This window comes from Ruditapes philippinarum, unplaced genomic scaffold (genome assembly GCF_026571515.1).
Source record: "Ruditapes philippinarum isolate M1 unplaced genomic scaffold, ASM2657151v2 ctg253_1_1_1_1, whole genome shotgun sequence".
Taxonomy (NCBI): Eukaryota; Metazoa; Mollusca; class Bivalvia; order Venerida; family Veneridae; genus Ruditapes; species Ruditapes philippinarum.
The window spans coordinates 197,575-222,463 of record NW_026860756.1 but is presented as its reverse complement, the minus strand read 5'-3'; the positions used below and the strand labels follow the sequence as shown (position 1 = coordinate 222,463).

The following is a 24,889-nucleotide window of genomic DNA, read 5'->3' as shown; positions in this document are numbered from 1 at the left end:
CAAGGACGAAACGCATAATCAATATTCTTTGCAATTCTACACAATACTGTAATAAACTGTTAAAGCCACCTAAATATACTACAATCTGAGACAATAATTAAACTTTTCCTTTATAACTTAACAGGTTTTTACTAACAAAACGAGAAACTTTAATTTTATCTTTAATATCATATTGAATATATCTTTTGTAAGCATCAGAACGCCAATCACCCATTAGTTGGATCAAATCTGGTGGAATTTCTAGTCTAAATGCCAGAGTTGCAAAACCTCTTCTAAAAGAATGAGTGGAGTATAGTTTTGAATCTAAACCAATACCCTCAATAACTGAGCGCAGTTTAAGAAGAAACTTATAGTAGGTAACTGGCTTACTTGATTTCAACACAAATAAAGGAGAATGATTGGACGCAGGAATGTGAATTATCATATTCTTATAAGCCTCAACAGGACACAAAACAGAACCAATTATTGGAGACAAAGGAGTGATAAGAATCCTTTCCCCAGCTTGAATAGTTTTAGTCCATTTCATAGAAACTAACAATGTACTATCATCAAAAGAAACATCCTTCCTAAGTAAAAATTTAGGCTCAGATAAATCCTTAGAACTAGTTGGAACAAGATTAGATTTTCTGGCCATTAAGAAAAAGGCAAAAAGAAATAAACACCAGAATGTGTAATTGTCAATACTAGAAAAGTCCAAAAATGAATGAATACTCATCAAAATATCTGGAGTTATGGGTTCTGCTTGTTTAACTATGTGCGGAATGCTTTAAGCAATACCCTTAAGAGACAAATTAAGCAAAAAGTTGTTTATATGTTCAATATTGCAACCTAATAACAGATGGACAGATCTTACACCACTGATATAATTTTTAATTGAATCTACAGATTTAAAGGACCTGCTAAGAAACTGAGCATATAGTTGCAATGTTTCAGTTGAAGTAGGTAAACTACAAAATTAAAAAAAACAAACAAATCAATAAAAAAGATTCCCATTGAACCCTTAAGTTCCTACGAGAACCAACAGCATAGGCTCTTTTGTTGGATTTCTTTAAGTCCATTTTGAGTACTTCAAGATGATTCTCTGAAAACATATATACAATGAAGACTTAAAATCCACATTACCAATTGTTGACAAAATGAAACACAGACTCATCAACTTTCCACTCTAGCAAATCATATTCATTGGTTAACAACTTAAACTGTATTTCATGAATTGGATTCAAACCCCATCTTGATAAATGATCTGCTATTCGATTATGTTCTGAGGGTAAATGCTGTGCCTTAATTTCAAATTCATTAATTGCCGCAAAATAACAAATCTCTCTGAGACAAGACTGCAAAAAAGGACAACGTGATTTCCCAGTATTTAAAGTGATGCAGACTGACAAATTATCACAAAGAACTAAAATACGCTTGTGCTTAAAATTGCTTCCCCATAAATGAACACATACAACCAAAGACAACATTTCAAGGGCCCCAATATGTAACTGTTTTCCTAAAATAAAAGAAGGAAAAACAGAATGAAAGAAATTACCCTTCCAAAAACCACCACAAGATTCTAAACATGAATCTGAAGAAAATATAGCATCTGGCTCTGACCACGAGCCCAGTGAAATCAAAGATACTCCATTATATAAAGGTAAAAATGTACCCCACCACAGGATATCTTTTGTAACCTCCTGAGGAATATCAAAATTCATATTACTGGGAGAACCATGCAAATCTCTTAACCAGTTTAACAACCGACTAACAAACACCCTACTGGATTTAACACAAGAGCCAATAAAATTCAGTTTACCCAGTAAGGACTGTATTTCCTTAATAGAGGCTTTTTCTTTATGTAACCAAAGTGAAAGAAGAATATTAATTTCTTCCAGTCTGTCTGGAGTGATCTCCATGGTCATTTCTGAAGTATTAAATAACACTCCTAAAAAGCTCATTACACTGGCAGGAGGACAGCTTTTATCTAAGGACTCTTCAATCCCACTATAAAGATCCCACGGCTCTGGATCCGAATCTGCGTTCCCTTCGTGCATTTTTCGGTAATTTGGCCTGTTTCCCTTACGCAAATTTGACATATTGGAAATACTCTGGCTGCATACCAATTCTTCTCAAACAGAAGTAAATACCAAAAAGTTCAACAAAACTCGATTCTTCTAAGATGAAAAACTTTGGCAACAATTCTGCTCTGCTGCATACAACAGTTCAACAGTTCACAATACAAATAAAATGTTCGTTACCCTCCTAGCCAAAAGGCTATGAAAGTTTGATCGAAAACTTCTTTAGCTTTTACATTTCAAACGAAGACATCATCTTGTACAATTGATAATTCAATTCTTCTTGTTACAAACTACCAAAAATGTTGTTCAAACAGTGACGCTTACAAACAAAAATCAAGAAGTGGCGCGAATTACTGGCAGTGCCGTTAAATAAACTACTACAACCAATCAAAAAACGAGATATGAATATCCAATAAGAAAGCTTGTTAAATATTAGGCTAGAAGAAAATACTGACGAATACATAACAGGGAAGCTGTCGTCAATAATTAAATATTTTAAATATATTTAAAATAGTCCCATAATGTTAATTGCAAATTTGCACATCACCTTTTGATACCTGGGGCGCACGTTCAATATGCCGGACTTTAATTAGCTGTTGCCTAAGGCCGCTATTCCATTTATACGTGATCAGTGGTCCGCGTCAGTGATCCGTGTCCGGGCATGTCCGTGGGTATTATTCCATAGGTACGTTATTTTCTATATACTTTTAATTGAAGTATAGCGAAGAGAGGATAATTATTTGTAGAATATGATATAATTTCATTCTAATACCAAAAACAGTTGTAACATCAAAGAATTAGGTAACAAACATTGAATATCAGTTAGGTTTTCAAATAACATCTCTTTAGCAACCGATGACCAGATGTTGTTTTTTTTAATCTGTCATTGCTGCATCATAAACTTATATGTTCTCCTACACTATTTTGGTGACTTCTTTAGTATTTTCTTTCGAAATCGATAAAGTATTTAATTTCGTTCGAGGCATTTTGTAGGGATGAGACATGTCAGTGACTGTCCGCGTCCGTAAAAAATCGCTCATCCTGCGAAACGTCGCGGATGCCGTCGCGGAAGCGAAAAGGAATAGATTCAACGTATTCTTTGATTAGCGAATCGGTAACGGATGCGGATGACGGACGCGGACCACTGATCAGGTATAAATGGAATAGCGGCCTAAACCGTTTCCCATCAGTTGTGTCCCTTTGTTTCAATTACGCCATTATATCGCACTTGTACAAGAAAATAATGATGCTGATGAATAAAATTCACATTTTCATGCATTTTATTGCCGTGTCATTAGGATACACTGACATGTATCAAATAGATGACAGAAAAGGTTTTGGTAGACGCTTTGACGGAATAGGAGGGATTAGTGGAGGAGGGGTAAATTATGTTTTATTTGCAAAACGGTGAACAAGTAACGGAATGCCTCGTTTACATAATCCCATTTTTTTTAAGTATGGTAGATCAATTATGTAGATTTACCTCTAGGGTTTTTTTTTTCTGTCTAAAATCATTCATTTTCATCTCAGTTCAGGATACATCTACAAAAGTCATGTAAGTGAAGCCAATAATGTCGGAAATTGACCCACATTCCATCAGAGCCCAGAATCATCCTACAGGTATCCCTGTTTCTCGTATTCTCGGGGTTTCTCGTATTCTCGTGGAATCATTAAAACGGATGGAAGCGACGCTCGCGACTTCCGTCGATATCCGAAAACATGTCTATTTAGCAGAGCATTTTCATCTCCATTAAAAAAATAAAAGAAATGCGACAAAAACAGATAAAAAACCAAAATAACCGTGGAAATAATCGTAAAATGCAGAGAATAAACATTAAATTTATCAATTTCCCCCCAAAAATCATCAATTTTCTAGTTTTTTCCATGTTGCAGAAACCTGTAGCGGGTCTCTGACGCAAGACGCTTCAAATGACGGTCTCACACTACTATTTATACAATACAGCTCAAAATATTTGTTCCACGAATAGATAGTATAAAAAAGATATGAACTCCAATTAAAAACCAATAATGAAACATTGTTTGTCCTAAACCCATTTCATTTTTGACAACTGCAATGGAAAACAGTAGTATTCATTGTTTAATGTTCATATAACTAATAAGTAACTAATAAATAAACGTAAACTTAATATATATTAGAGAGATAATGTAAATAACAACACTAAATGGAGTTCAAACTTTTTTTGGAACAATCAAAATCATTTGGTACCAAAGAGGCGTCAATATGATCCTTAAAGTTTGATATGGCCTGCCAAGCTGTTATTAAAACACAATAAAATTACAGATTTAGGCCATTTAACACTTAATTAGGTGTGGCACTAATGATTTGAACTGGTATGTAGAATAAAATCATCACATAGCGACCAGCCTTAACAACCAATCAAATTCCACGAGAATACGAGAAAGCACCTGCTTCACACAGAGGGTGAAGGTCAGTATATACAAGCAGAAATATCTTTAGTTTTGCTTACAGTTACGATCTTTCTTTCTTTGTATTTTGTTAATAAGTAATTTCTCTGTGTATCAGGCTAAAAATACTGTAACAGAATGTTTTATAAATATTATGCAACCAAGTTTAGTCCTCAACCCCCCGAGAATACTAGAAAACAGGATAATATATTATATAGTTTAAACATATCAGCTATACTCATTAGCCATTCGGTAATATGTTGGTTCCCAAGCGCGGTCCATTTGCATACGGAAAAGCTGGGGAGCTAGTTTGAATTTGTTGAAAGATTATGTAAATGGAGTAAAACGGCGATAATCTTGATGTCTATTTCTCCTGTTGCGTTGTTTGTTTATTTATTTTGTTGAAAGGTATTTATTTTTTCTTTTGTTCATATATAGGTCAAAATCAATGTAATTATACGCTGATTTAAAGTGATTTTTTGTTCAGCCTGTTTTTCTTGCAGAATGTCATGCTATTGGTTTTTGAGCAATTTCAATATGACGTTGCTTTGACTTGCCAATAAGCAAAAATATCTCAAAGCGACGTCATATGTATAGGATTACCAGTACCAGTGTGTCATTTAAAGAAACATGGTTGTGCCATAGTAAGGCTCAAACCCATGATAGGGAGAGGAACTAAATAAAATAGAGTTATTAAAAATCCCTAATGAACGCTCAAAATGACAAATTTGAAAATGTTGCAGGCTTGGTTTGATTGAGCCTTTTTATGAACTGTATTGGAAAGTGCAAGTTACCGTTCACACACCCCTAGCACCGGTTTAAGCATTTATCAACATTTATCATGAAATGGTAAAATTTAGAATTTTTGAAACATCCACAGATGTGTTCATATAGTGGTTATCATGGAACTTTCAATGTGACATGTTAGTGCTATTCCATGAAAAGCAGCGTATGTTCCCCAAGTAAAAGAATGTGTGTGCCCTAAACAAGAAAACAATGGGTGGAACTAAATATAATGGGAATTTGAAAAAGGATCAGAGGTTATGAAGCCTGCATATCACACATAAGCTGTCAAAAGACAAAGTTAAAAAGCAGGCCACATATCCTAAGGGTGATTAAACAGTATTTAAGTTGGGGAATACTTGAATCAACCAACTAGAAAATAGCTGAAAAATAGAAAAAACTAAAAATACCACAATCACAACAATCATGTTGTGCTGAAAGATCTTTCAGGATCTGAAATATAACATCCTCAATTGAATGTACGGGGCAACTTTTTACGGCCTCCACACAGCACAAACAACACTGATGTGTATATAAGTTTTGTTTCGTTCAAATCCCTTTCAATGATATGTAATAATTATATTCACATAAAATATGGTGAAATATTGCAATAGATATGTTTAAACTAAACCCATGATCCCCGGGTTGAGAGGAAGACACCTTTACCACTAGGCCACCACTCCCTTTGAATATACATGTACTCATTGAAACACTCTCTGACATACATAGACTTGAATAGTAAAAATGTCTTAAAGAACTTATTCTCTGAAAGTAAAATGTCAAGAGTTTTGATATTTTACATGTAGCATCAGGGGGGTCAGTTAGTTAATATACAACACATAGACTTTATGTAACTAGTATAGGAAAATACATTCAGTCTTCTTTTCAATGTGAATGCTACGTTTAAATGATGCACGTTTGTAATGTTGCTTTTCGTGGGAAAATCTTGAGGTTTATATAGTTTTATATAAGTGGCTGCTGTCAATTTAAAAACAAATCTTACTTTGTATTGTAATTTTTATAAATATTCCTGATAGGTTATATGACCACATATAAATGGTTGTTTGTTATATAACCAAGCCACTGTATTTCTAAACAACGGTATAACCTGTCAAAATCTTTATAACTACTAATATGGGTGTCACAACCTGTTTTTATTTTGTTTTATTACAATTTAGGTAAAAACATAGAAAGATGTTTTTTATACTATACTACAACAAATTTGAATATAACACTTTAAAAGTGCTTATAATGATTTTATTGTCTGACCATGACCTTGAACCTCATAAATGTTTGCTTATTGAAATTAATAGCACTCTGAATAATTGTCAATTAGACATAAACACTTGCACTTTGGTTTTGGTCACATGTAAGTGTGGGTTGTAGGATATTTAACTATATTGATCTTCCATGTACATACATGTGACCTTAATAATATTTTGTAGCCTGGGATTCAGGCGTTGATAGTTTTTGCTTATTTATAACATTTTTTTTCTTTATTCATAACATATGCCCTATTCCGTATTCGTTCGTCGTTTTGATAGTATCAACGCCTGGGGAAACCTGCGGGGTTTCCCATGTAATTATCGGCTGATGATAATCCTATTAATAGACCAATTAGCACGTGACCAACAAGTCACGTGACTTAATCGAAATAGCACAAAGTCCACATGATTTCAGTTTTTCAATTTGAGAGTCTATTAACGCTGTCAATGGACTAACAACAATAACCATAGAGTCAGATTTTCCCGTTCGTAAATCTGATAAAATTGGGAATATTTCATACGACAACGATTTACCAGAACCGGTAGGAGCCATAAAAAATACGTCTTTTTCCATTATATACTGCTTCCAACATATTTCTCTGGTGCTCTCTGACTTCAATAACACGGACTTTGTCTTTGACTAATCTAACGTGTTCATCAAATTCACTCATCATGCAATAAACTGATAAATTTAATTTGTTGTCGAGTGTCAAATATTGTCAATTTTCAATCGGAAATGGTGCAGTAATGAAAGCAAGGCTCCGTGACTGTTTGTTTACTTTCGGATTACTTTGTGGAGATTCCGTTTCTATTTTAAGAAACTAGTTTGTAGCTGCTCGAGTTATCGTTCTTGAAATCACACCCCCAAATTTCCGGGTGTATACCAGGTGGCGCTACAGTCAGAAATTGTATTTCCCCAGGCTGTCGATTTGCCAAACAGAAACATAACAAAAAATAGACAGACTGGAACCAAGGCTAAATATTTTGATAAAATCATAAAAAATGAGCTTTGCTCTAAGTTATTGGTCCGTATATTTATTATGATTGGTGTATTTTCATGTAGTAGTTAAAGAACTTGTATAGTTATATGTCTGAAATTGTTTATTTTACATGAATCCTAACCTCTAACTATCAGAATTTGTAAAATTGAATTGCTCAGTTTTTGGACTTCAAACTGTTCAGTTCAATTTTTGAAAAAAAGTTTTAAAAGAATTTAATATCAAAATAAAGACAGGCTGAACTGCACAGATAAGCAGACTGGCCTGGCTCCTTAATGCTGGCAAAGACTTTTCAGTTCCCGCAGGTAAAGGGTACATTATTCTAGTGTCTTATCCTTGTTGTTGGACATTGCCCATGTATAACAGTAACAAAGAGTTGTTTACCCAGATACACCGCTAGGCCCCTGAAATCCAGGAGCCTGTCACAATTGAAGCTTTATGTTATTTCATATATAAGAATATTATTGTTTATATGTTAACTAAAAGCTTTTCTCCAGGTTTGATGATATATTAATTTGCAGACTTTATACTATGAATTTTGATTTTTTTACTGACAACATCTTGCATTTTCTAGTGTATAATAACAAATGTACATACTTGACGATTTAGTTTCTATAGAATTAACAGCCTGTGAAAGTGCAAATAATAGATTCACTCACATTCATTCCTTATAATACATTTATATTGCTACATAAGTAATCAATGTATCATTGTCTGGTTTTATTTCAGGCGACATCCAAGCTGTTAATAAATTATCCTGAGCCACAGAGGAGTGAAATTTTGGACTATTTGTTTAAGGTACATTTTGTGCTTGAATTTTTTCTTATGATGAAATATGCAGTCAAACCTGTATAAAAGGCCACCTGTTACCTCATACAGTAAAGTAAGTGACTCACTCGCGGCAAGCCACTATATTGGTCACTTTGATCATTTATAATACATAATTAAGCATAACATTCCTTATGATACCTATGTTACTATATATAGTAACAAAATCAAGGATATTTCAAGGTCATTATGGCAAAATCTAGGTCATTATGCAATTTCACCTGCCTTGTTACTTGGCATTATTTTTTGCATAATGAGCGAATGAATGAGTGCATGTTCAGCCCGCAGGCCATTATGGACATCTTTGGGTCATTATACCATACTGGCAAGCAGTGACCAAGTATTAACCTCTTGGTAATAACCTTAGTCCATTGTAGTCATAACATTACAGGGCAGTTTTCACCTTATCACAAGGGACAAAAATAAGGCTCAAATCGAATCCATATAAGCCTCCCTTGTTCGCCAATTTCTTGTATTTAAAAGAGGATGCAGGTTATATGATAATACACATGTTTAAAAACTTACAAGTCATGTATTTGGTGGTTTTTGAACTTTAAAAATTTCTCAAATTTACCAAAATATCAAATAATATTTCCCAATTTATGCCAGAGGCCTATTCCCAAAGTAGCTGGAAAAGGCCCTGCATTACTTGTATTGCATTATTTGTCAACATTTTTTTTTTCATTTCAAAATATCTCTCTGCAAAAAAGTTTTGTTTTTTATTTTGAAAAGATTTAAGTACATGTATTGTAGGTTCCAGTGGGCAATATATAATATAATTAAGGCTTTAGGTACTCACTTTGATGAATAGATTCATGGGCTTTACTGTCAGTACATTCAAATTGTACAATGATAATTTGACTTTTGTTAAATGTGGTCAGTAATGAGACCAGAACAAAATTGGTTTTTGTTTGGCTTTACCAAAGAGTGTAAGATTTTTATTTCAATTTCAGCCGAACTTTGGTGCTTCTCTACATATCTTGAAAGTGGAGATTGGAGGAGATGGGCAAAGTACAGGTATTAGTTTAAACATGTGATGTATTTTGTTTTTGTTAACAACCGTCAGCTTCCATTTTTTGAACTGGCTAGTATCAATACATTTATTTCAACCAGTAAAGTGCAAACATATACATGAATACAAAGTCCTAGTGTACAGTCTAACTTCTTAATGTGACCATGTGCCTTAAGTGGTTTTATTGAAGTACACTGTATAATTGCTATGTCATTTACTTTGTGTTGAATAGCTTCTCTATAATGCTCAGTCAGTCACTTAAACATCACCTTGTTAAATAATTTTATTTATTTTTGTAACCTCTGCAATAATTGAAAATTTATAATGTCAGCAACTCTGCATGTTCTGAGTGTCAACTTCATATAAACTTATGCTCATTGTTAGCCATTAATAGTTGGCAATAGGAAACTGTCAATTTACTGATAAGCTGTAAGCCTCCCTGTTTGTAGCATCATAATGTTCACATTTTGGTTTTGAAGGCCTAATTTTTAGCTCGACTATTCGAAGAATATGAGAGCTATTGTAGTCGCCCCGGCGTCGGCGTCAGCGTCCGCGTCGGCGTCTGCGTTGGTTAAAGTTTTTTGTAAATTCAAATATCTCAATTATTGCTTGAGATATTCAATTGAAACTTACAATACTTATTTATAGTAACAAGGTACATCAGATTGACAAGTTGGATAACTCTATCTACAATATTGCCAGAATTATGCCCCTTTTTAACTTAGAAATTTTGGTTAAAGTTTTTTATAAAGACAAATATCTCAATTATTGTTTGAGATATTCAATTGAAACTTAAAATACTTATTAATAGTAATTAGGTACATCAGATTGACAAGTTGGATAACTCTGCCTACAATATTGACAGAATTATGCCCCTTTTTAACTTAGAAATTTTGGTTAAAGTTTTTGTAAAGACAAATATCTCAATTATTGCTTGAGATATTCAATTGAAACTTAATACAATACTTATTTATAGTAACAAGGTACATCAGATTGACAAGTTGGATAACTCTGCGTACAATATTGACAGAATTATGCCCCTTTGAACCTTAGAAATTTTGGTTAAAGTTTTTTTGTAAAGTCAAATATCTCAATTATTGCTTGAGATATTCATTTGAAATTTACAATACTTTTTTATAGTAACAATGTACATCATTTTGCTAAATTGCATATCTCTGTCTGCAATATTTGCAGAATTATTTGCCCCTTTGAAACTTAGAGATTTTGGTTAAAGGTTAAAGGTCTTCAAAGATATTTACTTGAAACTTTACACATGTACTTAGGGTTATAATTTGAGGGTCATAATTGTATGTCACTGACCAAGTTCAATAACTCTATCTTGCATTAAGGCTGATTCATATCCCCTTTTCTACTTAGTCTCTTGGTTAATGTTTACATGCAAGTTTTACATATCTCAATAACTATTAAAGATATTTATTTAAAACTTCACATATGCATTTAGGGTCATAATTGTAGGTTACTGACAAAGATCCATAATTCTATCTTGCATTTAGGCTGATTTTTCTTCCTTTTTTCAACTTAAAAAATTCATGGTAAAGTTTTGCTTGTAAGCTGTTATCTCCATAACTACTGAAGGGTTTGTGCCTTTTTTGGGACAATTTTATGCATTCGTAATAATAAAGCAGTGATTTACTTGATAAAACATCTTAATAACAAGCCTTTGTACCTTTTCTGTCAATTTTACATATTCATAGGTAATTAGTATCATTATACTCAATAAAGCACCCTTGTGACATTACCTTCCAAATAGTCAAGCAAATACTGTATAATTAGACTCTCTCTAAGACCTATAACATGAATTTATAAAAAAAATTAGCCCTTTTGTGAACTTAAAAAATTAAACATTATCAAGGCTCTTTTACTATCAAGCAATTAGAATAGTCGAGCGTGCTGTCCTACCGACAGCTCTTGTTATTAACTTTTATCTGTTGCTTAGAATTTAAGTCAGTATTCTTATTTGTTGTTTGTAGATGGGACAGAAGCTTCGCACATGCACAATGCTGATGATGAAAACTATCAGAGGGGATATGAATGGTGGCTAATGGTTGAAGCTAAAAAGGTTTGACCTTCTATTGACACTTTTAAAAGGCAATACATGTACTCTATGATCATACCATCCTGTAATTCCTGCTTCCACTCCCCACCCCTCTCCCACACACACACATACAATAATAAGAATAAAAAGGTTCCAATTTTGGCATAAGGTAATGATAATACTACAGACGAATTCTGTTTCAATGGATATTACTTTTAAAAAATGTATATAAGCTTTAACCACATTGTCTTTGTCAATGTTAAGTTGTTTTGTGCTGAATTTGAAATGAATGAACATTGCTTATTCTTAGGATTTCTATATACAGATATTAAAATTGTTTATGTGAGAAGTGTTGAGTCTGGTCAGACAAAATGTAAGGCAGTGTGCTGGTAGCTTAATCCTGCTGTAGTTTCTGGAAAGGCTGATATAATCATTATATTATTAGTTATAAAGAATTTTGACAGGTTATATGGCCCTATAGAAATGATTGTTTGGAAATATAACTGGAGTAACTAGGCAAGGGTTATATTGCAAACACTTGTTTATATACAGCCATATAACCTGCCAGAAATATTTATATACAGCAAGTAACATTGTTAAGAGAAAAAAGTAAGATTTCTTTATAAATTGACAACGGTTTTGTTAATAAAACTATATAAACTTATGATTATCCAATGAAAAGGAACGATACATACATGAAGTAAAATAAAATATATTTACCATTACAGAGAAACCCCGATATTAAGATCTATGGGTTACCATGGAGTTTTCCTGGCTGGTTGAATCCCATGGGTGAGAGAAATCCATACAGGTTTCCAAAACTGACGGCTGGATATGTCATTAAATGGATCAAAGGAGCTGCCAAGTTTTATAATGTTACTGTTGATTATATAGGGGTAAGTGCAAAATATGAATCAGATTGGTATGTATTTTTGCAGGTTCTAAGTACTTTGTAATTCTAGTTATTGCTGTTTAATGTTGTAATGACGGAGATATGAAACACTGTCAACTGTTAGAACAAATTATTTAGTTAGCAAATGATTAATAACTAATGATTTTTATGTTGACTATTCAGGGAAAAGGAGAGCCATCCCAGCATTGGTGCCATCTTCATACTTTGATTAAGTTTTTGTGTGCATGTTGATACCTTTAAAACTACGGAAAGGAATGGATTGAAACTTCACACACGTATTTGCGAGCATAATAGTAGGCCACTTTGTAAGGCCCACAACTCTAATGTGGATTTTGATAAAGTTATGGCTCTTTTTACATTATCCAAGCTCTTGTTTTACTATCAACCACTGAGATTAGTTTAGCATGCTGACATACTGACATGTCTTATTCAGTTATTATATAAACTTTACACTTGATGAATGTTGGAACTGGATATTGATTTTCAGATATGGAATGAGAAGAAATATGATTCTACGTATATCAAGGTAAGATATATATGACAATGTTGTTTGTTGAATGTATATTTCCTATCTACTCTGTGTCTATCTCACTGTTTCAGATTTGGAATGAAAAAGATTATGATAAGGTGTATGTAAAGGTGAGCTTGATGTATATAATATTAGAACAGGATGATATCTTGTACACTGTAGGTCCAAACACAGCCAGGGACTTTTTATCAGAGGGATTAATCTAGCTTGATTATAGGATGGGCAATTGATGCCTTTATGTGACTGAAATAATGCAAGAATGGGCAATGGGGGTCTTTCTTCACTCATCAACAGAGTTTGCATGAATGAACCCCCAACCATTTAAGTGCATTATATTATTTTTTAGCTCACCTGTCACAAAGTGACAGGGTGAGCTTTTGTGATCGCTTTTCGTCCGGCGTCCGGCCGGCGTCCAACCGTCTGTCCGTGTGTCCGTCCGTCGTCCGTCCGTAAACTTTTACTTTAAATGACATCTCCTCATAAACCACTAAGCCAATTTCATCCAAACTTCACAGGAATGTTCCTTTGGTGGTCACCTTTAAAAATTGTTCAAAGAATTTAATTCCATGTAGAACTCTGGTTGCCATGGCAACCGAAAGAAAAAACTTTAAATATCTTCTTTAAATAAACCATAAGAGCTAGAGCTAGCTAGAGCTTAGATATTTGGCATGAAACATCTTCTAGTGAGTGTCTACCAAGTTTGTTCAAATAAAAGCCCTGGGGTCAAAATTGGCCCCGCCCCGGGGGGTCATTGATTTTCCCTATATACATATAGTAAAAACTTAAAAAATCTTCTTTTAAAGAACCAAAAGAGCTACAGCTAAAATATTTAGCATGAAACATGTTCTAATGGGTGTCTACCAAGTTTGTTCAAATAAAAGCCCTGGGGTCAAAATTGGCCCCGCCCCGGGGGGTCATTGATTTTCCCTATATGCATATAGTAAAAACTTAAAAAATCTTCTTTTAAAGAACTCAAAGAGCTATGGCTAAGATATTTAGCATCAAACATGTTCTAATAGGTGTCTACCAAGTTTGTTCAAATAAAAGCCCTGGGGTCAAAATTGGCCACGCCCCAGGGGGGTCATTGATTTTCCCTATATGCATATAGTAAAAACTTAAAAAATCTTCTTTTAAAGAACCAAAAGAGTTAAAGCTAAGATATTTAGCATGAAACATGTTCTAATAAGTGTCTACCAAGTTTGTTCAAATAAAAGCCCTGGGGTCAAAATTGGCCCCGCCCTGGGTGGTCATTGATTTTCCCTATATGCATATAGTAAAAACTTAAGAAATCTTCTTTTAAAGAACCAAAAGAGCTAGAGCTAAGATATTTAGCATGAAACATGTTCTTATGGGTGTCTACCAAGTATGTTCAAATAAAAGCCCTGGGGTCAAAATTGGCCCGCCCCATTGGGTCATTGATTTTCCCTATATGCATATAGTAAAAACTTAAAAAATCTTCTTTTCAAGAACTCAAAGAGCTATGGCTAAGATATTGAGCATCAAACATGTTCTAATAGGTGTCTACCAAGTTTGTTCAAATAAAAGCCCTGGGGTCAAAATTGGCCCCACCCCAGGGGGTCATTGATTTTCCCTATATGCATATAGTAAAAACTTAAAAAATCTTCTTTTAAAGAACCAAAAGAGTTAAAGCTAAGATATTTAGCATGAAACATGTTATAATAAGTGTCTTCCAAGTTTTTTCAAATAAAAGCCCTGGGGTCAAAATTGGCCCGCCCCGGGGGGTCATTGATTTTCCCTATATGCATATAGTAAAAACTTAAGAAATCTTCTTTTAAAGAACCAAAAGAGCTAGAGCTAAGATATTTAGCATGAAATATGTTCTAATGGGTGTCTACCAAGTTTGTTCAAATAAAAGCCCTGGGGTCAAAATTAGCCCCGCCCCGGGGGGTCATTGATTTTCCCTATATGCATATAGTAAAAACTTAAAAAATCTTCTTTTCAAGAACTCAAAGAGCTATGGCTAAGATATTTAGCATCAAACATGTTCTAATAGGTGTCTACCAAGTTTGTTCAAATAAAAGCCCTGGGGTCAAAATTGGCCCCACCCCAGGGGGTCATTGATTTTCCCTATATGCATATAGTAAAAACTTAAAAAATCTCATTTTAAAGAACCAAAAGAGTTAAAGCTAAGATATTTAGCATGAAACATGTTCTAATAAGTGTCTACCAAGTTTGTTCAAATAAAAGCCCTGGGGTCAAAATTGGCACCGCCCCAGGGGGTCATTGATTTTCCTTATATGTGTATAGCAAAAACTTAAAAAATCTTCTTTGAAAAAACCCAAATAGCTAGAGTTAAGATATTAAGCATGAAACATGTTCTAATGGGTGTCTACAAAGTTTGTTCAAATAAAAGCCCTGGTGTCAAAATTGGCACCGCCCGTGGGGTCATTGATTTTCTTTATATGTGTAAAGCAAAAACTTAAAAATCTTCTTTGAAAAAACCCAAATAGCTAGAGTTTAGATATTAAGCATGAAACATCTTCTAGTAAGTGTCTACAAAGTTTGTTCAAATAAAAGCCCTGGGGTCAAAACTGGCCCCGCCCCAGGGGTGTCATTGTTTTTAACTATATGTGTATAGTAAAAACTTGAAAAAAATCTTCTTTCAATAAAGCCCAATGAGCTAGAGCTTAGATGTTTAGCATGAAACATCTTCTTATGGGTGTCTACTGAGTTTTTGCAAATAAAAGCCCTTGGGTTAAATTGGCCCTGCAACGTTGGGGGGGGGGGGGTTGGGGGGCCTATATACAGGTGAGCGACCTCAGGGCCATCATGGCCCTCTTGTTTGTTATTTGGTATGAATTTTGGAGATGTGTTGTTATAGGTTATTGGAGTTTTCTTTTGCTTGCACTTGATGAAGTGTGATGAGAAAAGAATACAACAAAGTGATTTCAATAGACTTATAATTCAATATTTTGATGGATTTTATGTAAGATACAATGTTGAATTTTTTATAGTTTCATAAAGGTACTTAAATTGTTACCAAGACAACAAAAATGAATTTATAAATAAAATCATCCTGTTCTAATGTAAAGGTACAAGGGTATACAATATGTATTAGTATTATTATGTAATTAGTGTTTTAACCAGTTGTTTTTCAGGAGCATTTTTTCAATCATTTATGCATATGCACTTTCCTTTGCTTACATATGTAGTCATTTACTTACTAAAATGAAGATTGCTTATATATACATGTATATAATGAGTTCAATTTAAACATGCTCAGAAAAGTGTAGAGAAAATACTTCAGTTTTATCACTTCATGTGTGTATCTACATAATGCTTGTGAAAACTGCTTTAGTTTAGCAATATCTTTTGATGAACTTTATACACTATTTTTGTAGGACATTAACATTATTGAATCAGTATTATACAAGATATAAAACTTATACATGTACAATATGTTAAACTAACTTCACAGAAAAACAATTAGTAATATGCCTAGAGATATTTTAATACTTCATTTATATATACATATATATATCCTGAAAGTTATTAATACTGCACGGTCATAACATAGATTTTCATCAAGTAACTAAGGATATCTATTTACACAGATGCTGTAGAATTTATTAATAAGTTTTTATGTGAACAAATGAAAACAGTTGTACTAAACTACAAATCTGATGAAACCTTTTACAGCTAGGTTTAAACATTCTTTTACCTTTGTTTATTATAACCATTTACCCTGGGCAATATCTTACAAAAATCTTGAAAAGTGAATTATATATTATATCAAAATTAAAGCCTTATATATAAAAAAGTACTGAATGTGGTAAATTTCAGGTCTGTTTCACATTTTCTATGTCATATGTTATTATTTTTTTACATTGTGTATAGTGAATATGTTAGGAAATTTTACTAATTTAACAATGTACTCTCAAAAATGATTCAACTTTTTGAATTTACATGGCTATAAAAACTTTCTTATGCCGATGATAATTATTAAGAGTCAGGCCAGTCTGAACATTTTTACATCACAAAAATAATTATTGTTAATTCAAAGCAAAACACGTTTATGAGGGACACATTCAAATTTAGGATGGAAGGCATTTAACCATTGCTTTTTATTATTAAGTAGAACTTAACCCATTAGCTTGCTGGAACCAAAACTGTACACCCATTGCCATTTGTGCAGTCAGGCCAGCCTACATTTACACATCTTCACAGTTTGACCAGGCTGTATACTGTTAGCTAACTAAATAACTAGATATAAGTTTTTTATTATCTTAAAATCCCCAAAGCAGAAAATGGACAGTTCCAAATAAGAAATTCTGCAGGTTAAGGGTGAAGGGTTATAGGTATCATGATTTTATTGTAGAACCATCCTGTAGTCATAGTATTGCATGCTTACAATAAAAGTACATGTACATACAGTGTACCTGTGTGGGAAACATTATAATTATAAAAGAACCCTCACTACTATTGATGGTTTTCAGACTTTAAGGAACGAGTTAAACAAAGCTGGACTCCGACATGTTAAGATCGTTGCACCAGACATGGTTCGTAAAGATACGTGGGCCATATGCAAGGACATTCTGAAAGACCCAGAACTAGCGCAAGCTGTTGATTATATAGGGTATGTCTTTATATTACATTGCATGTTGATATTTGCAGACATTAAGGAAGGAATTAGACAAGGCAGATTTAGTGCATGTAAAGATAGTAGCTCCAGATGCCCCGCATATAAATGACTGGCAGATTTCAGCAGACATCCTGAAAGACCCGGAGCTTGCTGCTGCTGTAGAATTTATAGGGTATGTTTTGTTTGTGCTAGATGTGCTGTACTGTAGATTTTATGGGAACAAGAACATAATGTCATGCTGCCGAGGCATTGAATTAAAATATAAAGGAGAAAAAAATATATATAAAGAGTAAAGAATGAATAGTTGAAAAGTAAAATTGTTAATTACTAGAGGAAATACAAGTTTTATTGCTTTGCTTAGAATAGCTTATCTAGTTGTTCGAGCGTTTCTGGTACCATTTGTAGATGTTTATACAGTTATATACATGTAGTTTGTTTTGAGACATCCATGGCTGAGTAGTGGTTGAGGTTGTTGATTTCAAACCACTTGCCATTCACTGCTGTAAGTTTAAATCACACCAGGGATTTTGGATTCTTTTTTGTGAGGAAGGCATCCAGCTAGCTTAGAAATGTTAGTTGTTCTTCCCAGGTACTTGCTTGCACCTAAAATAATGCACAAAGGGGCACTGAGGTCTTCCTCTGCCCTAAAAGCTGGAAAGTTGCCATATCACCACTTTTGTGTAGGAGTGATGTAAAACCCAATGATAAAAAACATGTTTGTTTTTGTTGGCAAAATAGAAAGAAGATGAACTTATATGCAAGATTGACAATACAATTGCTTCTTAATATATATATATATAATACTGTTTTGATGTTGTTTCTTAATATTTTGCAATTATCATAATAATCATTATAGTTGACAAAATGTAACTCTGCCCATCAAAGTAAATTACAAACTGTTTATTAACTGTAACTATATTTTATTTAAAGTAACAAAGATTTACTGTCAAATTGATTGACTATATTAAGTCAATATGAAATTCTTTAAATTCATATTACACAGAAACAATAACACCCAAAAATAGTTATTTAAGAAAATAATAACTTAGTTTTATGAAGCATGTTGAAAATTTCATTTTTTCAAAGTTTCATGTTACTGATCTTACAGTAGGTTATTTTTAATTTGAAAAGAAAATAATGGCTTCATAATATGCAGCATGTGAATGCATGTATTTGATGAAATAGAGGATATTTGTTTAGTTCAGTGTAAGATCGGAATATATTTCACCGAGTGAGCACCAAAAGGTATATTTCACGAGTGGCGCAGCCACGAGTGAAATATGAACTTTTGGTGTTCACAAGGTGAAATATATTTCAATCTTACACTAAACTAAACAAATTTTCTTTTTATTACATGCAAAGAAACGTTCTAAAAAGACATTTAACCTAATACTGAATGAAAAGCGCGCCAAATAATAATACAACGGGACGTCATTTACGACGTCACGTCATTAAGCTGGTACCCAGTACTGTGCACGCTGGTATTTCACTGAAACAACGTAAGGGGCTTAAATTCAAAACAGTGAAATTATCAAAGTGGTAATTTCACTGTTTCAAACAGTGAAATTACCAGTTTTATATCACTGATATATTTCTATAAACCACCGAAAAGCATGTAATAAAACCTTTTCATTGCCATTTTATTGCTTTTTAAGACTGGGGGCTGTTGAACTATAGAAATATCAAAATTTAAAGAAAGATAAGTCCATTATCATAATTTACAGTAGAAAAAAGTTTTATTTAAAGAAACGATGGTGTTATTGTCAAACTTTTACTTTTGTAAGGTCACATTATCCAGGGACAATCACCACAAAGGATGGTATAAAGACAGGCAAACCTTTATGGGCTTCTGAGGATTACAGTACTTTTAATGACCTTGTCGGTGGAGGGTGCTGGGCTAGGGTAAACTCATAACATAGTTAATCTTACTGGATTTTTTTAGATGTATGTTATATGCCTTTAAAAAGATTTTGGTTGCAGCATATAACTACCCATTTTTCCATTCTTACTTTTGGTTTTCCATTTATCAGTCTTTCTTTTTGATCTGTTTGATTTTAAGATCGTAAGAATATGCTTTGCTCCCCAAAAATCTTTGATCAGATGGTTAAAGCTGATAATAATTGCTGATATTTCCTAGATGGTGTGCTTAAAACTAGAAAAAATTCAAAACAAAAGTTAATTTAAGTGCCTTACATTCTATGAAAACTTTTATCATTTAGAATTGTTTTGCAATATATATTTTGGTACATGATCAAATATATGCATATGTTATAATAATGTCTTTTATTTTTACAGATTCTAAATCAGAACTTTGTGAATGGAAACATCACTGCGTAAGTAAAATATATCTTAGATATTTTATCTTTATGGTACATTTGTGATCAAAATAAGTATCTTGAACAATGTTGGTTGGAGACCTGCGTCCCTTCTGAAAGCAGTAACAGTTTTAAGTCATCATCTGACTTTAAATACAACTAACAAAAATGAAAACATAAACAAATTGCATGTCTCCAGATGAGAATAAAAAGTTCCACAAGGCCAAATTTAAGAAAAATATATTAAGAGTTTAAGACATGTAAAAATAACCACAGTCTTGCATGTTTTGTTGAAACTATGGCCAATCATATTATAAATTGAGAACATCATAGTCAGTGGTTCTACACTAGTACCTGATTATGCCTAAAATAATGCATGGAGGGGCACCTGAGGTCGTCCTCCACCAGTAAAGCTGGAAATTTGTGTTGCTGTGACGTTTAACCCATCAACAATAACAAAAAATAGAATTTCTACTCTTTTTACCATTGGAGTAAATGATATTTTTTTATTATTCTGACACATTTGAGTTAATATGTCAGGGATGTCAGTGCTATATGCTAACTTACATTACTCCATTTCCTTACTTGACAATGTTTATGCTTTTAAAAAACTTTTTAAATATTCATGAAAATAAACATAAATTTCGAGGCTATACATAATCTTTGCACATGAATCTGAATTTTATGTTAGAAAGTTATGAATAATTTGCTTTCTTTTTTTAAGGACTATATCTTGGAACTTGATTGCTGCGTATTATGACAGTTTACCATACACAAGGGATGGACTTATGACTGCAGAGAGTCCATGGTCAGGCAGTTATGTTGTAGAAAGTCCTATATGGCTTGGAGGTACTGTATCTGTGAATATATTTTTTTATCAAAATTTCTCGTTTTTGAAAATGATCTGCTCAGAGAGTGAAAGTTATTTTATTATCTGTTGATAAGAACATACAAACATATAGATATTGACAGTTTCAAACTTTGTAAATGATTGTTTTACAGTAGAATTAAACATGTAGATAATACACATAAATTGGTTACTTTTTAAAAGGGAATTTTTTATCAAGAGTGTAATTAATACAATGAAAAAAAAGTGTTCAGTGTTTCAAGATATATAATAATAATGTGTTATTATGAATTTTGACAAATAATCAGAAATGCTTTGTCTAAATGTGACTGAACTTTACTCGGCCTTTTTATGCCCCCACAAAGTGGGAGCATATAGCGTTGCACTTGTCCGTCCATCCGTACATCATGTCCGTACGTCCGTCCCGAAATCTTGTGAACGCAACTCCTCTTAAACCGGATGGCAGATTTTGCTTAAACTTCCAGGGATGAACAACCTTAATATGTAGATGGTAGTAAAGGAAGGAATTTTTGCTGCGACCAAATTTAACAGAGTTATGGCCCTTTGTTGATTTTTATGCCTCCACAAAGTGGGAGCATATAGCGTTGCACTTGTCCGTCCGTCCGTACGTCACGTCCTAACATCCATCCGTACGTCTGTCCGTAGTACCGAAATCTTGTGAACGCAACTCCTCTTAAACCGGATGGCAGATTTTGCTAAAACTTCTAGGGATGAACAACCTTAAAAGTAGATGGTAGTAAAGGAAGTAATTTTCGCTGCGACCTAATTTAACAGAATTATGGCCCTTTGTTGATTTTTTCACTATATACTATGTAGAAATTTTGTGAACGCAACTCCTCTGAAACCGGATGGCAGATTTTGCTTAAACTTCCAGGGATGAATAACCTTAATGTGTAGATGGTAGTAAAGGAAGGAATTTTTGTTGCGACCAAATTTAACAGAATTATGGCCCCTTGTTGGTTTTTCACTATATACCATATAGAAATTTTGTGAACGAAACACCTCTTAAACTAGATGGCAGATTTTGCTTAAACTTCCAGGGATGAACAACCTTAATGTGTAGACGGAAGTAAAGGAAGGAATTTTCGCTGCGACCAAATTTAACAGAATTATGGCCCTTTGTTGATTTTTATGCCTTCACAAAGTGGGAGCATATAGCGTTGCACTTGTCCGTCCGTCCGTACGTCACGTCCTAACATCCGTCCGTATGTCTGTCCGTAGTACCGAAATCTTGTGAACGCAACTCCTCTTAAACCGGATGGCAGATTTTGCTAAAACTTCAAGGGATGAACAACCTTAATATGTAGATGGTAGTAAAGGAAGTAATTTTCGCTGCGACCAAATTTAACAGAATTATGGCCCTTTGTTGATTTTTTCACTATATACTATGTAGAAATTTTGTGAACGCAACACCTCTTAAACTGGATGACAGATTTTGCTTAAACTTCCAGGGATGAACAACCTTAATGTGTAGATGGAAGTAATGGAAGGAATTTTTGCTGCGACCAAATTTAACAGAATTATGGCCCCTTGTTGGTTTTTTCACTATATACCATATATATGTTGTCAGTGGGGGCATCCGTGTCCTTTGGACACAGTTCTAGTTTAATGTTCTTTTTGATAAAAAGAAGGAAATTGATGCTCTTTGCATGATAGAAGATGTTATTAAGGAAAGAAAAGTCTTTTAAACTTATCATTAGATCTCTTATGTTGTGAAAACTTTTAAAGTTATGTATTGGAGAATTTATATATGATTTGACTTCTTGCATTTTATGAAAAAAAATTTAAAAAAAATTTTTTATTATTTTATGATGTATTCATGCACAGTTTAATTCACATGATTTAAAAAAAAATACTGTCTTTTATACTTTTTTTTGTTTAGCAATGTTTGAAAAATAATGATGTAACTGAAGTTTTGTTCTTTTACAGCTCATACAACACAGTTTACACAGATTGGTTGGAATTATTATCGTCATGGTTACGGTAGTGGCCATTTTGTTTATGGAGGAAGTTACGTGTCTCTTGCTAGTCCTGATGGGAAACATCTCACAATTATCATAGAAACTATGGTAACTCAAATAATTATATTTATCTTTATGTATTACAGTTCATTGCAAATACCTAGATGAACTACAAATTTTCACAGTGTTTGAATAATGTATAACTTAATATTGCTAAAAATTGACATTGATGTTGTTGCTACAATCTACATGGTATACCTCTTTAAGTGTACATGCTTTTCTCTCTAAATTTTGACCGCCTCCGTGGTCGAGGGGTTAGAGTCGATGACTTCTAATTGAGGTACCTCTCTGGCGTGGGTTCGATCCCCGGGAGATGCTTTGGTAGTTTAGTGCGGAGGAAGGTAGTCTAGTACTGGTGTAACTCTCCAGGAACGATGGTTAGGAAACTACCCGCCTATATGACTGAAATACTGTTGGAAAAAGGCGTAAAATAGAACAAACAAACAAACTCTAAATTTTGAGCCTTTACATCAATGTACAGTCTCTGTGTTCTGTGGCTGTCTTACACTTGATACAAATGTATGCAACTTATAAAAACATTCAAGAAATATGATATTTATGAGAAAATGTGATTGAATAGTAAGTTTGAAAATTTACCTATGAATAAAAAAATACAAAGCTGAAGTCATTATTTATAGCAAAAAAGTTGGCAACTACAATTAAAATTTGTACCCACTATGACATGTCAGTTACCATAAGAAACAGTAAGTAGATGTAAACAAGCTTTGTAACTTTGGAGATCCATGACAACAAGTAACAGGATTTTGTTCAATAAGAAACTCACAAGGTTGATTTAAGGAGTGTGGTTCATCAGCCTAACTGTGGTTTTCTGTCATACAATCTCATCCTGTCTGACACTGTCTTGTCATAAATTATCAAGATAATGGTCAAACAACACGAGATGAGAACAGTTAATAAAAGTATTGTTAATTTGTTTTGTTGTTATAACCTTAGAGCAGTAACAGGTTAACTCCTAATGAACTTTAATGGGAGTTTACCCATTACTGCACTAACATGACGATATGCAGATGCTATTTTGTTTTTGTTGTAGAGTCACGACCATTCAAAATGTATCCGACCACCACTTCCTCAGTATAATGTGAAGAAACAGACAGTCAAATTCCAGATCAAAGGACAATTTGTAAGTATAATGATGTTACAATCCAATTCATTTTTGGGGGATACACCTACATTGATGTTAAACAACTATGATAGAGATGGTGGTTGTTGTGTTGGTATTTTACCCTCAGGGTCATGGCAATAATTTAGTCACATTGAATTAACCAGAGCACAGTTCAGCCACTGCATCATTCTTGAACAGACTTCCAAGCAGTTTAATAGTACTACATGTACTATTTGCCTTCACTTTCACAAGGAACTGATAACTTTTGTACCAGAGCAGAGGCACAGTGTTAATAAAAGTAGAAAAGACTTTATGATAAATCACAATGAAAATGACCTGAACCTTCTGGACATCAAACCTGGATTGCACGATTCATAGTCCAATGCTCAACATATTGCGCTAACCAGATGGTTACAACTAAAGAGATTTATCTTTAAGATTCCAAATGTAATTCCTAGATTTAATCATGCAAAAATTTGCCACCATAAAAGTTGTCTCAAATTTTTGGCTTTGATCTTGTTTTCGATGCCTACCTGCATTCTCAGTTTGACCAGACTGTACTGTTTCTGAGTATTAATATGAGAATACTGAAATCCCTCCAAATACTAATGGGCTGATCCCACTGCAAAGCAGGTCAAGTCCATTATATAATTTTAGCATAGTCAGGGTTAAAATTATGAAGTGCCTTGAATTTGTTCTATATTTTTTAAATGAAAACACTATATATGGTATACTGTATAAGTGGTTAATTTAGCTATGCAGAAATATTGGTGAATTTTGGAAATTAATGAAAATCACTAAAATTTTCTCTAGCATAAATATCAACAAACCTGTCATTAGATTCTACCCTTGCATGATTCATTAATATTTCGTCACGGGAAATGTCTGGAATTTTAAATTTGCTAACTTTTCGGCATGCGGAAATATCCACTTACACAGTAGATAAAGGTAACTGTAAACTGATCTGATTTAATAACATATCACCTGTTTCAGGCTGGAATCAACATGTTACAGATGTGGAAAAGTCAACTGAGATTTGATAACATGCCATCTACATTCTTCAAGAAACTGAACCCAGTAAAGGTACA

At 33.5% G+C, this 24,889-nt stretch overlaps 1 protein-coding gene across 5 annotated transcripts in view; it reads left to right on the top strand.

Moving 5' to 3' along the window:
* Window positions 1-3,273: 3,273 nt before the first annotated feature.
* The window catches only part of LOC132713294 (galactocerebrosidase-like), a 31,757-nt gene continuing 10,141 nt past the window's right edge, over window positions 3,274-24,889 (top strand). Inside the window, exons 1-13 of one of the 5 annotated variants that reach the window (XM_060695818.1) lie at window positions 3,274-3,441; window positions 8,263-8,331; window positions 9,315-9,378; window positions 11,365-11,453; window positions 12,158-12,325; window positions 12,943-12,981; window positions 17,507-17,646; window positions 19,259-19,376; window positions 19,770-19,807; window positions 20,514-20,638; window positions 22,587-22,726; window positions 23,730-23,819; window positions 24,795-24,884. In XM_060695818.1, the coding sequence (XP_060551801.1) occupies window positions 3,304-3,441; window positions 8,263-8,331; window positions 9,315-9,378; window positions 11,365-11,453; window positions 12,158-12,325; window positions 12,943-12,981; window positions 17,507-17,646; window positions 19,259-19,376; window positions 19,770-19,807; window positions 20,514-20,638; window positions 22,587-22,726; window positions 23,730-23,819; window positions 24,795-24,884 (1,308 nt within the window). In that variant the 5' untranslated portion in view covers window positions 3,274-3,303. Of the gene's footprint in view, window positions 3,442-3,661; window positions 3,681-8,262; window positions 8,332-9,314; window positions 9,379-11,364; window positions 11,454-12,157; window positions 12,326-12,829; window positions 12,869-12,942; window positions 12,982-17,328; window positions 17,469-17,506; window positions 17,647-19,258; window positions 19,377-19,769; window positions 19,808-20,513; window positions 20,639-22,586; window positions 22,727-23,729; window positions 23,820-24,794; window positions 24,885-24,889 lie in introns of those variants that run through there. The other 4 variants (XM_060695817.1, XM_060695816.1, XM_060695815.1 and 1 more) reach the window with 4 other exon arrangements.